The 14,830-nt window shown below is 36.3% G+C and overlaps 1 protein-coding gene and 1 long non-coding RNA gene across 2 annotated transcripts in view; both read right to left on the reverse strand.

Moving 5' to 3' along the window:
* Positions 1 to 1,818: 1,818 nt before the first annotated feature.
* On the reverse strand, positions 1,819 to 6,992 carry LOC139944689 (uncharacterized). Its single transcript, XR_011787012.1, has 3 exons — positions 6,896 to 6,992; positions 6,150 to 6,240; positions 1,819 to 5,640 (listed from the first exon to the last, which is right to left on the reverse strand). It is a non-coding gene; the product is annotated as an uncharacterized lncRNA (long non-coding RNA).
* Positions 6,993 to 7,419: 427 nt separating this feature from the next.
* The window catches only part of LOC139944690 (multidrug resistance-associated protein 1-like), a 40,713-nt gene continuing 33,302 nt past the window's right edge, over positions 7,420 to 14,830 (reverse strand). The window contains exons 25-30 of the mRNA XM_071941763.1: positions 14,616 to 14,717; positions 13,714 to 13,860; positions 12,819 to 12,977; positions 12,218 to 12,384; positions 11,576 to 11,770; positions 7,420 to 10,588 (exon numbers count right to left, since the gene is read on the reverse strand). Of these exons, the coding sequence (XP_071797864.1) occupies positions 10,480 to 10,588; positions 11,576 to 11,770; positions 12,218 to 12,384; positions 12,819 to 12,977; positions 13,714 to 13,860; positions 14,616 to 14,717 (879 nt within the window). The 3' untranslated portion in view covers positions 7,420 to 10,479. The remainder of the gene's footprint in view (positions 10,589 to 11,575; positions 11,771 to 12,217; positions 12,385 to 12,818; positions 12,978 to 13,713; positions 13,861 to 14,615; positions 14,718 to 14,830) is intronic.

A 14,830-nucleotide genomic window follows, 5' to 3' on the forward strand; every position in this document is an offset into this window, starting at 1 on the left:
GCGTATTCTCTTCACTTTCACCTGTGTTTTGAATTACCCATAACTCCACTGGTGTTGCTTATTCTCTACACTTCCACCTGTGTATCCATACTTCCCCTGGCGTTTGATTCTCTACACTTACACCTGTGTTTTGAATTACCCATAATTCCCCTGGTGTTGCCCATTCTAGACACTTTCACCTGGAGTGCATTTTGGCGACCCCAACCAAAGCCCAAACAACTCAACAAGTTGGTTACCGGTTGGTCTGAACAGCATCGTCACCGTGCTTAACCGAACACGTGAAAACGCTCAACCGATAACCAATGTTTCTGGTCAGGGTCGCAAAAAGGCACCCCTTGTTTGGAAAACCCCTAAATTCCCCATGTCTTATTCGCGTATTCTCTACACTTTCACCTGTGTTTTGAATTACCCATAATTCCCCTGGTGTTGCCTATTCTCTACACTTTCACCTGTGTTTTGAATTACCCACACTTCCCCTGGTGTTGCGTATTCTCTACACTTTCACCTGAGTTTTGAATTACCCATAATTCCTCCGGTCTTATTCGCGTATTCTCTACAATTTCACCTGTTTTGAATTACCTGTACGTCCTCTGGTGTATAGTGTTCTCTTCACTTTCACCTGTGTTTTGATTTACCCATAACTCCACTGGTGTTGCTTATTCTCTGCACTTCCACCAGTGTTTTGAATTACCCATAATTCCCCTGGTGTTGCGTATTCTCTACAACAAGACATGTTTGGTGACGACCCATACTGTCTTCGAGTGGTGAATTTATCACAATTAATCTTAGCCCTGTTGAAGTATTTGGTCACTGTGCGTTTTCTTTAGGGATGGTAGACTTAATATTGATCCAATGTCATCTCCAGTATCATTTATTGGCAAACATGCAGTGAGAAAAAATTTACTAGTCATCATGCTCAAACTGTTGAACAAATTTGTGACGTTTGTGCAATACGTCAGCACTTTTCCGAAAAGTTTTGGCGGCTTGCTTGTCACACAATTGGTACTTAAATTACTGGCCATTACAGAACTTGTTTCTCCGACTAGCACATCATCATCTGGATTAAAGTTGTCATCATCTGTCGAGTTAGAATCCCATTGGAACAATCGTCGACACCTCTTGGCACCACCAGTGCAGCTTGGTTGCGAAACCACAATCGGTGAAATCCTAAGCACTCTTGAGGGCACCATTTCATTTAAGCAAGCAACAACTACCTTCTGCTCAGCACTTCTGCGTCTAAAACAAAGCGCTAAATTGCGTCTAGCTCGTTAGATTTGTATGACAGTACATCGTTGTTACAAACCACTAGTAGCGCATCTAATTGAACTTCACTGAACAGAGAACATATCAACCATTGCACTTGGACCTTTAGACCATCACAAGTTCCAGGTGGCCGAGGGGGTCCACCGACAGGCACAGGTGTTTGCACGACTCTGCTTTTTTTTTGGCCAAAATTTTCAATAAAAAAATTAAACAGAACTCTCCTTGTAACTTGTACTTTATTTTGCATCAACCCTACCCCCCCCCAATTTAAATATTGAAGGCCCATCTTATCTCGATGAAACCCAGCCCCACACTATAAGGACCAATGTTAGCCCCCCCTACAGTGTGGGGGTGGGTTCCATCGGGTTAAGATGGACCCTCAGGCCACCATGTTTAACTACAATGCGATTGGGTATGTATTAAGTCGCTTTAAGCCAAGTATTTTTGCGCATATGAAATTAGGTGTAAAAAATAATACACTCCCATTGCTGCACTGTGTTCAAATATGGCGGCCAAGTAGACGACTCAAGTAATAATGAGATATTAGTCTTCAACCCTAAAAATTTGCCTTTATTTTCATACACACAAAACCAAACTTGAAATATTTAAAACCTTTTACACATTTCCAGGCAAAATTTGATAAAAACCACAAGGTTATAGCCTTGTATGCATTTTCAGGCAAAATTTGATAAAAACCAAATTTTCGGGCAAAATTTGTGAAAAACCATAAGGCTATATAAGCCTTGTCAACATTTTTAGCCAAAACTTGATGAAACCATAAGACTATAGCCTTGTACATATTTTCAGGCAAAATTTTGATGAAAAATTTGATGAAACCATAAGACTATAGCCTTGTATACATTATCAGGCAAAAATTTTGAAAAACCATAAGACTATACACCTTGTACACATTTTCAGGCAAAATTTGATAAAAAACATATTTTCGGGCAAAATTTGTGAAAAAACCATAAGACTATAGCCTTGTACACATTTCCAGGCAAAATTTGATAAAAACTACATTTTCGGGCAAAAATTGTGAAAAACCATAAGACTATAGCCTTGTACACATTTTCAGGCAAAATTTGATAAAACCACATTTTCAGGCAAAATTTGATAAAAACCATAAGACTATAGCCTTGTATACATTATCGGGCAAAAATTTTGAAAAACCATAAGACTATACACCTTGTACACATTTTCAGGCAAAATTTGATAAAAAACACATTTTCGGGCAAAATTTGTGAAAAAACCATAAGACTATAGCCTTGTACACATTTCCAGGCAAAATTTGATAAAAACTACATTTTCGGGCAAAAATTGTGAAAAACCATAAGACTATAGCCTTGTACACATTTTCAGGCAAAATTTGATAAAAACCACATTTTCAGGCAAAATTTGATAAAAACCATAAGACTATAGCCTTGTTCACATTTTCAGGCAAAATTTGATAAAAACCACATTTTCGGGCAAAATTTGATAAAAACCATAAGAGTTTAGCCTTGTTCACATTTTCAGGCAAAATTTAATAAAAACCACATTTTCGGGCAAAAATTGTGAAAAACCATAAGACTATAGTCTTGTAACATTTCCAGGCAAAATTTGATAAAAACCATAAGACTATAGCCTTGTACACATTTCCAGGCAAAATTTGATAAAAACTACATTTTCGGGCAAAAATTGTGAAAAACCATAAGACTATATAGCCTTAACAGGAAAAAATTGTGAAAAACCATAAGACTATAGCCTTGTACACATTTTCAGGTAAAATTTGATAAAAACCACATTTTCAGGCAAAATTTGATAAAAACCATAAGACTATAGCCTTGTTCACATTTTAAGGCAAAATTTAATAAAAACCACATTTTCGGGCAAAATTTGATAAAAACCATAAGACTTTAGCCTTGTTCACATTTTCAGGCAAAATTTAATAAAAACCACATTTTCGGGCAAAAATTGTGAAAAACCATAAGACTATAGTCTTGTAACATTTTCAGGGACAATTTGATAAAAAAAAAATTTTAGGGCAAAATTTGATGAAACTGTAAGACTATAGCCTTGTACACATATTCAGGCAAAATTTGATAATAAACATAAGACTATAGTCTTGTAACATTTTCAGGCAAAATTTGATAAAAACCACATTTTCGGGCAAAATTTGATGAAAACCATAAGACTATAGCCTTGTACACATTTCCAGGCAAAATTTGATAAAAACTACATTTTCGGGCAAAAATTGTGAAAAACCATAAGACTATACAGCCTTAACAGGAAAAATTTGATAAAAACCATAAGACTATAGCCTTGTACACATTTTCAGGCAAAATTTGATAAAAACCACATTTTCAGGCAAAATTTGATAAAAACCATAAGACTATAGCCTTGTTCACATTTTCAGGCAAAATTTAATAAAAACCACATTTTCGGGCAAAAATTGTGAAAAACCATAGTCTTGTAACATTTTCAGGGACAATTTGATAAAAACCATAAGACTATAGCCTTGTACACATTTTTAGGCAAAATTTGATAAAAACCACATTTTTAGGCAAAATTTGATGAAACTGTAAGACTATAGCCTTGTACACATTTTCAGGCAAACCTTGATAAAAACCATAAGACTATAGTCTTGTACACATTTTCAGGAAAAATTTGATAAAAACCACATTTTTAACCAAAATTTGATGAAACCATAAGACTATAGCCTTGTACACATTTTCAGGCAAAATTTGATAAAAAACATAAGACTGTAGTCATGTAACATTTTTCAGGCAAAAATTGATAAAAACCAAAAGACTATAGCCTTGTACACATTTTTAGCCAAAATTTGATAAAAACCACATTTTCGGGCAAAAATTGTGAAAAACCATAAGGCCAAAATTTGATGAAACCATAAGACCATAGTCTTGTAACATTTTCAGGCAAAATTTGATAAAAACCATAAGACTTGATAAAAATTTGATGAAACCATAAGACTATAAATTTGATGAAACCATAAGACTATAGTCTTGTAACACTTTCAGGCAAAATTTGATAAAAACCATAAGACTATAGCCTTGTACACATTTTCAGGCAAAATTTGATAAAAACAACATTTTCAGGGACAATTTGATAAAAACCATAAGACTATAAGCCTTGTACACATTTTTAGCAAAAATTTGATGAAAACCACATTTTTAGGCAAAATTTGATGAAACTGTAAGACTATAGCCTTGTACACATTTTCAGGCAAAATTTAATAAAAACCGCATTTTCGGGCAAAAATTGTGAAAAACCATAAGATTTTATATAGCATTGTACACATTTTTAAGCAAAATTTGATAACCATATCTTCGGGCAAAATTTGTACACATTTTCAGGCAAAATTTGATAAAAACCACATTTTCGGGAAAAAATTTGATGAAACCACATTTTCGGGCAAAACTTGTGAAAAACGATAAGACTATAGCCTTGTACACATTTTCAGGCAAAATTTAATAAAAACCACATTTTCGGGCAAAAATTGTGAAAAACCATAAGACATTTTCAGGCCTTGTACACATTTTTAAGCAAAATTTGATAAAAACTACATTTTCGGGCAATTTTTTTTAAAAACCATAAGACTATATATAGCCTTAAAAGGCAAAAATTTTGAAAAACCATAAGACTATAGCCTTGTACACATTTTCAGGCAAAATTTGATAAAAACCACATTTTCGGGCAAAAATTTGATAAAACCATTAGACTTAGCCTTATAAAAAATTTCAGGCAAACTTTGATAAAAAAAACACATTTTCGGGCAAAATTTGTGAAAAACCCTATTTTTAGGCAAATGTGATAAAACCATAAGCCTTGCACACATTTTCAGGCCAATTTTGATAAAACCACATTTTCAGGCAAACCCACATTTTCAGGCAAAATTTCATTTTTTTAAGTCTATTTTAGTTGATGAATCACATCAGATTCACATGAAAAATGTATTGTTTTTCATTACTATGGTGTTTTACTTGTTCAGGTGTTTAAAATATAGTAATTTCGGCCCAAAGCTATACAATGTGTAAACTAACCTGTACAGTATTGCGATAACAACCCACTATACACCATTATTAGAAAAACAAACCTAGATAATATCTACAATAAATTTCTTACTATTGATGACAACAAATTGCTAGGTTGTTACACAGATGCACAGCGAGGATGTCTTGATGGTAATGACATTTTCATACGTGTTACTTTCCTTTGTACCCTCTCCATACTTGGTTGCAGGAACTACTTCTTATCGTGTCCACACACTAGATGTTGTGCTTCAGCCAGAAATGAACACAGCTCCTAGCAATATCATTGTTCTCTGAAAGGTTCTCAGTTTTGCATTCTTGCTCCAGTAGGGGACACTAGTAGGAACCACTTGCAAGAAAAGATAAAGTAAACAGTTTATAGTAATTGCAGGCAAACAGTTTTTGTTTATGTGCAAAATCTCTTGCAGAGGTATCTATGACCCCCTCCCCCAGTGATGTCAGGGTTTTGTTTTAGTGTGATAAGTGATCAATGTTTTCCTGATTAATTTTCAAACCATTACTTATGACTTTTTCCCGTTAAAAGTAGTACTCTGTGAGAAAGTTTGAGAAGCACGTTGTTTTTCTCCTTTTCTATCATCTACTCAGGGATGGTAAACATGGCTTTAATTTAATTTTTAAATCAATCATCACTCTCAAATTTATTACATTGACTGATGCACCTTTTGAAAGCTTGGACAAAATATTGACATAAAAACACAACCCAGCCTGTCAATTCAAATCAAGACATGAAACTGTTTTTTACTTCTGTTCAAATAAGAGCATGATGTATTCTACACAATTGTACAGAGCACCATTTTTTGCCGAGCTTAATATTAAAAGCGTGGGTTCTGGACATACCTTTTATGGGGGGGGGGGTGCAGCTCCTTTATCAGAGGCTTGTCTTGGACATCTACTTGTTGACGGGTACATGTCTTTGCAGATGCTAAGCCTGATTGAAACACAAGCGAAGTGGGAAATCGTTTAGTCTTAACAAGTTCTTAGTTTGTCTTTAATGCCTGGCCACCAAACATTAATGAAGACAAAACACTGAGAGAAGCAACAAAATGATTGGAGGAGCTCATGCACATCAAGAATATTGTGATTGTTCAAATAAAAATAAGCAACAGTATATCAACATGTAAAACCTGACATACAATTATAAACTGCCCGTCATCTCAAATCAATAAAAACCAAGTTTGCAGTTGATATGCAAAATCCATCTCAAGTTGTCAATCTAACAAAAACACTACATTTAGCCGCAGTGTATGGCAGGATACGTCATGATACGACATGATAGGCCTATACATGTATCACGTAAACGTTAATGTCAGAAATCGTGAATTTGTTTAATTTTTACTCAATTTAATTGTGAATATAATGGTATTAAAATGTACACATTTTAAAACACATAATTTGCATGTCTTTTGTGTCTGCTTGATCATCTGCCCCCACCCTGCCCCTCAGCCACGCCGCACACGGTGTTTTCGAAATCACCGCTAAATATACACAATAGAAGCGGCGTTTGCTTAATTTTTACCCCTTCTAAAAACCCATTTTCACCGTTGAATGACTCCTAAGGGTGCTATAAGCATTATTCAACTCACCTAGCTACTGTTGCGGTGGTTTTGTTGTCTTAAATTGGTATCAAATGTGAAATATCTGCTGAGTAAACACGTAGTCCGTGAAGCTTTACACGTCAGCCATCTTGCATTGTGGACGCAGGTCATGTGCGCAGGCGCGCAAACCACTCAATTTGCATATACCATTGCTTTTACTCCAAGAAGAGGGCGTAATCAAACAAATAACTTACAGTAGTTGATATTTTATAAATTAGCTGACTAGCCCTAGAGTCAGTGTTTCGAAGAAGAATTCCTATCGTTTTTTTTTAAAGGAGAATAGGAAAAGAAGTTTTGTTTCCCTCATCTATATTATTATCATCCCTTTTGAAGAATGGAACATGCCATTTTTTCTATCAGCATTTTAGCAACCCAATACAACCACCAGGTTAAGATAAATTACAAGTGGGGGGGGGGGGGTTACATTGAAGAGGGTGATATACACAACAATAATACACACACACATGTTCTTTATTGAATTGAAAACACTTTTGTTTATTAAATTTCTTTGGTTTACAAGATCCTAACCGAAACATAAAAGCTCACTGAGCTTAAAGTTTAAAGAAAACAAATTAATTACAAAATCCAAAGTCTACACAAAAGAAATTGACCATATTAAAATGAGCTTTATGCCCAAGCCCTTTCCTTGCATTGTTTTAAGTGCACTTCATTGGTAAATTATAAATGTAAAAACACGTCAATTGTGTGAGTACTTTGAAAGACATTCTTGTAAAGGCCTCGTTTGTTCTGTGTTTAAAAGTATCCACAATAAATTAATTAAATCTTAATTAAATCTACTAATAACTATTAAAGAAATATTGCTTAACAAACCCTTTTCTGCTAAGCAAAATAAGCACGATACCAGTCAAAAATGGTACATTGTATTGTGACCTATAACCTTATCCTGGTTTGCAAAATTAAAGTAACTCTATGAAAATGGGCCAGAAATTATTTATAGTTTTGAATCAATCAATTTCCTACAAACTCCTAAACTAATTTGAAACAAGGGGTTAAATAAAATATATAAAACTATAACAAACATGTATTCTAGCAAAATCTTCCTCTACCACTATCAGAATGAAAACAAAACAAAACATAAAACCCCAAATATATTCATTATACATCAGATAATTAGAGCACCAAATCAAACTGTGTAATCTCACAAGGTACAATTTAGGAAAATATAGTAAGAAATTAAAGGAATGTAAAAACTCTCAATTTTGTACACTTGTTAAATTTCAGGGACTTTCTGTGACACTTAACATATAAAAAAAAAATGTATGTATCTGGCAACGTGGAAAAGAATCCAAATATTACTTGGCAAAATACAAAACTAAGTCTTAATCTACACAAGTTTACCACTCTTTAGAAATCATAAAAAACACTAAACATTCAAAATTGGAAAGGAGAAAACAAAAATTTACCCTAAAAAACTTACAAACTTTCTGATGCTCTTTTCAGTCTGCAGAGACACAGTTTAAGAAATATTTCAGCTTATGTTGTGTGACTTGCGTATTAATTTGTAAAAGGTATACAACTTTAAAAGTTTCAGAAATTAATGGACTAACACTGTTTCTTACAACAGGGTACCAATTTCCTAATGCTTAACATTTGTTTTGCTAAGCAGAAAGGAGCAGGATACCAGTCATAAATTCTACATAACACATGGTACTTTGTCTGGTTATCATATTGTGTTTAGCATAATTATTTTGTGCTAGTTACTTTTTAGAGAGCTTCTTCAGTACGAAAACAAGCTAAGCACAACAAAATTATGCTTACCAGAATATGGTTACCAGTCAACATGCCTTTCTAAAGTATACTATCTGTGACTTGTGTCCTGCAAATGTTTGCTTAACAGAATTTATTGTCTGCTAAAGAAGCTTTATCAAATTGTGCCAAAATGCAAATGTGACCTTTTTGTCATCAAAACAAATGCACAATAACATTAATTTAAATTCTAAGATAAATTTACTCAGTTGAATTTCAAAATGTATGAGTTGACATAATATTAAAAATATGTAGCATAAATAATTGCTAAAGTGAGGAATATAAAACATTTCGTGTTTACCGTACTAAAATATATACAGATATATAAGCTACTCATATTATAAAACTATTACATATATAAAACTGGAAAGTATCAAAGTATGGAGAATAGTTTAAGGTAAGATAAATAGAATTAGCTGTTGCAATCTGCTTACCAGCCAAAATGCCCTACAGTATAAACGCAAACAAATAGATAAGGGCCCTACACTTCGACCCCAGCAGAGTCGTTCTCTAAGCCTTTGAGACAGACTCTTCTACCATCCAAATGTCAAGCCATTAACTATTTGTTTGCAATAGTTTACGGTAAGTTATATTTGTTACATGTTAAATGGATTTAAATTAACACAGTGAAAAGTTTATCCTTATTGTTCAAATTAGAAAGAAAACAATGGATATTAGAATGGTATGAGCTTGTTTCCCTTTTTCAAACAAAAAAAAAGAACTTTTTTTGGTGGCAGTATTTCAGCTGGAAATGTTTCTATATCAAAAAAGAAGTTAGTTCAAAACAATAGTTGATAACTGTATTTTTTTTAATCGCCATGTATCATGTTCAATTCGATTAGCTTCCTCGGGTCGACCCCGCGGTGCTCACTCGGGTGAGCCCCTGACAAGAGCTTAAATAACGATCACTAACCCTCTCGTGGGGCAACGTCATGCACCTCGGGCCAGCCCCCAAGTGACCCACTCCACAAGCAGGGCACTGGGGGCTGACCTGGGTGAGCCCCTGGAATGACGTCAAAGCTATTCGAACACACTGTTTGGGTCGACCCAGGGAAGCTAAATGAAAGCACCCAATGTAGGTATAGGTCCTGCAGCACACTTACATGCGCTCATCCTTGCAAATGGCAGAAAACTGAAGATGCGCATTTGAAATACATTTGAAATTTGTAACTGTTGTAATGCCTTCAACTCAATTACACGACTCTGAAAATGATTTGTGACCATCTAAAAAAAAAATGGATATATCTATACTAAATCCAAGCAAGCACACCTTAACTTCTTGTAATTCAGACAGGTAATTATTTCAATACCTTAAGTTGGGTTGCCATTTTCGTTCTTTTTTGGTATAAATCTAAGAAAGAAAAAAAATTAAATCTGCAAAAGAAATGATGTGTCTTTATTTCTTAAACACCTATTACCTTCTTCACACATAATAAGATAGGGGAAATAAATTACGTTTTAATCCGTGAACCTTCCCATGGTTAAAATTATGTTGGAATATAAATGTTTTTGCAGGAAAAAAACCCAATAATTTGAAACAAAGAAAACCCAATTGAATCTTTAAAACTTGCTGTTCCCTCATCAAGACTAAATTTAAATAATTTGCACCGAAGCTTTACTGACTATTTCAGTAGTTTTTATGGCACTAAGAAGTTCTTCAAATTTCAATTCAGGCAATTGACTTGATCATTGAAATTAGATAAGTGATACAAACAAAAAAGTTAAGTGATACAAACACCATTCTGTGACAGACTGAAACAGTCTGCGTCAGTAATCTTCGTCAGTGACATGGTTTCCGTCTCTCTTCATGTAAGGCCGGCAGCTTTAGCCATGGTGTAGAAGAGACCTTCACGGTGAAGGAGTCGAGCTGGTGTGTCAAACTCGGCTATCTTTCCTGCATCCAGCACCAATATCCTACGCAAAATAAACACAATCAAGCAATTAGAAAGCCATTATCTAACGACCAAGCCAGCACTCCTTCCAAGATTTATGTACATATGTTTGTACCCGCAATTACTAACAACAGTTACTCCTCACCACTGCTGTATTGTAGCCACGGTGGGTGGTACTGTGCATGCCTGCCCAGGACTCACAACTTTGCCCAGCACTCTGAGCAAAATACATTGTGCCACCCAGCACAATTTTCCCCTAGAGTGAAGCCCTGTTCATACTTCCTGCGAATGCGAAGCGAGTTTGACGTGAATTTGATGTCACAACCCTCCTTTCACAGCGCTATTTGCAAGTGAGTTGAGCTCAACTCAACTCAGTGCGAATTTTGTTGCGAATTTGTGACGTCAACAATCATATCGCATTCTTATTCGCAGGAAGTATGAACCGGGCTTAAATCAAAATATTGTCTACTGTGCATTGAGCGGAGACACTGCTAATGATAAGGTGTATTAAATATCACAGAGAAAGAGCACAGCTAAAAGTCCATTCAACCTTATGCATGGCCCCCATTAGCATGAACAGTTTGTAAACCTGGCATCATGCCTGAAGCTTGCACTTTAGCAATAATGGCCCCATTAGAAAACATGAGTAAATTTGTTGATCGGCTTGCCCTTTGCTCACACTCTATCTGCTTCTTGTTAGCTCTGCGACAGTGATGTTTGGTTACAAGAGGCCAGTTCCATAACATACACCAACAGTTTCAAACTTTATATATTTTGTTTGCAGTAAACACTATGTGTGTATCTACTTGCTGGGTAGATTTTGTTCTAAAGAAAACTGTCTTGGTTTATATTATACTACCTGGCTGGAAGGTAGAAAATCGGCTGGGACTACTACTTTAGCTTTTAGTAGATTAAAAAAAAATTTTTTACCAAAGAGTGAGTTTCACACTTTAAAATGAAATGTTATGACTAAAAATGTCTACACACAATAAAATAGAATTTTGATTACCTTGAGCTGTCCATGATGGTGTTGAGTCTATGTGCAATGGTGATGACGGTACAATCTTCAAACTCAGTACGGATCGTTGCTTGGATCAGGTCATCCGTCTCTAGATCCACTGCAGCTGTGGCTTCATCCAGGACTAGAATCTTGGTTTTACGGAGCAGAGCACGAGCAAGACAGATCAACTGACGCTGACCAAGACTACAAAACATGATCAACAAAACGAGATTATAAAGGACTGACCAATCAGTTCCATGCATTTCAATTCACTGACCAATCAAATTTGATTGTCTCATCTTAGCTTATCTCATCCTCAAACACCTGCTCCATTAAACAGGCTCCCTGTGTAACCATTGTCCATTGGTCTTGATAATATTATCTACAACGAATATGCTGTACATGTAGCTCAGTCTCAATCTAAAAGAATGGCTCAGGGCCTAATTTCAAATAGCTGCTTAAAGGAACTAGACTCTAGTGGTATTTACTCAAAATAATTGATAGCATAAAAGCAATGCAGAGCTGTTGAAAGTATAAAACATTGTGAGAATCAGCTCCCTCTGAATTAACGTAATTTTTTTAGAAAACTCAAAATAATCTAATAATTGTAAGCATTCCAATTCACTGACCAATCATTTTTTTTTCCCTAACCTTAGATTTTCTCCTCCTTCAGTGCACTCATACTCAAGTTTTTCTGTCAATGCCGCAACAAATGAGTATAGGTGGGAGTGTCGCAGGGCATCCCATATTGCATCATCGGAATACTGGGTGAAGGGGTCAAGGTTCATACGCAGGGTACCAGCAAACAACACTGGGTCCTGTAGGAATAAGAACATAGTGTAAATCAACTGAAGCAGGATAAGACTTTTGTTTAAGTTTTCATTTTTGGGGTTGAAATAAAGGGCGACTTTTTACTCATCCCTTAGGATCATTGACTGGAGTTGGTATCCCTACAATAGACTTGGGCTCTGTCTACAACTGTTTTTTAAGGGTGTTGTGAAGGACATTCTACACTTCAATGCATAATAACACTCATCCTAAGAGAGATTTACACATGGTTACACCCATAAGTTTACCAGTTCATACTTATAGAAACGTCAGGCTGTTAACTATTTTTTGCATTTTACACCGTAGGTCCTTTTGGTAAGCAGTTTGCACCAGCTAATTCTATCTTCTTAATTATAGTTACTTCTTATTTTCCACATCATGCAAAGCTTCAAACACCACTTGTCTTAAAAACATTGTATCTCACCTGAGGAATGATGGTAATGCGTGATCTAAGATCTTGGAGTCCAATGGTTGAGATATCTACATCGTCAATCTTGATGGAGCCTCCAGCTGCCTCCAAGATGCGGAATAGAGAGAGGGTCAGAGAAGACTTACCAGCACCAGTTCGACCAACAATGCCAATCTTGAAAGAAAACATAGAAACCAACAACGTTTAATGAATGTTCTTACTTTCCCTTAAGTGCGTAAGAGTCCATTTGGGAGGTTACAATAAAACCCTGCCATTTGACACAACTGGCAATACTCAATATACTAGTCATATACTGGCTCAATACACTCAATATATTAGTCATATATCCCCAGCCGAGACACTTGTGTCCTTAAGCAAGACACTTAACCATTGCTTCGTCCTTCGGATAGGACGTAAAGCCGTTGGTCCCCATGTGTTGTGTAATGCATGTAAAAGAACCCAGTGCACTTATCTAAGAAGGGGTTTGCCCCGGTGTTCCTGGCTGTGGCTGCTTGATGGTCTCAGAACTCATCACTGCAATAACCTATCTTTCTGAAAGTTTGTCTAAGCTCAGCGCCTTGAGTACCTTGTTTGGACGTGCGCTATATAAGACTTTGATATTATATTATACTATTATATACCATGGACTAAACTGATAGAAAACCCACAGTATTCCAGATGGTCTAGAGATTGTGTTTCACCATTCCAGGGGCAGACACGTGAATATTTTACATGAGTGGGGGTCAGGTGTGTCAAACAGTGTTATTGCATGACAGACTAAGGCTCGTTTGTGTACAAGTCAATGGGGAATTCCCTTGAGACAGCAGATCAGTATTTGTTGTAAAAAATTAAGCCGGAGCGACCTTGACCACAAGCTCTTCTACTTTGTAGAGGGCAAACATGTACCAACCTTTTCCTTTGGTTTGAAGTTACAAGAGATTCCCTTGAGTACAAGATCCAATCCATCTCGATAGCGGACACAATACTCATTTATCTTAACCTCTCCTTTCGTTGGCCATTCCTTGTCTGGTCTATTATCAGGAATAATCTCTGCAGCCTAAAGATAAAGAAAAGGATAATGTTGTGTCATCAAAAGTGACAAACAAATTCGAGTTATCATCATTTTGTGTCATCACACACAAGTGCTTGTCAATGTTGGGCAACTTGTCATTGGTCCCTGCAAAGTCCTCCATGGTGCAGGTGTTCCATGGCGCAGCAAGCCACAGTTCAGGAGGTGGTCGATAGACCTTTGATCACGGTGTGGTCATCTTGATTTTACTCCATTCCAACTCATTGTAACCAAACTGAGGCTGGACGAATAATAGTCTGGTGCCACATTTGCGCAATTAATGTTAGCATTCATTACTGTTATGGAAACAGGGAACATGACCAAGATGGTGACAGCATGATAAAGGTCTATGGTTTGGGTTACTTGTCTGCACTCACACTCTGCAGCAGCTTTAGAATACCCACACTTCTGCATGTTCCTTTTTGCACCTTCCCACGCCTGAGTGCATACTACAAAGACTGGGCCCCACGTCAATGATGGTCGATTGCAACATGGAGGGAGAGACTCGAGGATGTTGATGGACATGTGGGTGTCGACCATCCAGCAACGACTATTGCTGGCTGCTTGAACCCATCTATGAGAGGGTAAGGCCATTTTCATTTTGCAAAGTGTACTTCCATTGGGAAATCTTTAGGTCTATGGGAGACTTTTGAAGGGGCACCAAGGCCAAGTCAGGGGCAACCAAGGCCATGGCAAAAAAAAAACCTTTTAAAAGGAACAAACAATTAGTAGAGTAGCCATACCTCTGTCTTGATCTCTGTATACTCCTTGACTCTCTCCACAGCAACGATATTTGTCTCCAATTCACACATCACATGGACTAACCATGTCAAAGCACCAGTTATCTATACACAACAATAAACAACTGGTAACAAACAGGAGGAACTGCAGGTGCAATGTGCAGGAATGAGATCGTATGAAAACTAAATATCCTGACAATTGGAAAACGATTTCCTCT

This window comes from Asterias amurensis, chromosome 11 (assembly GCF_032118995.1).
Source record: "Asterias amurensis chromosome 11, ASM3211899v1".
NCBI lineage: Eukaryota > Metazoa > Echinodermata > Asteroidea > Forcipulatida > Asteriidae > Asterias > Asterias amurensis.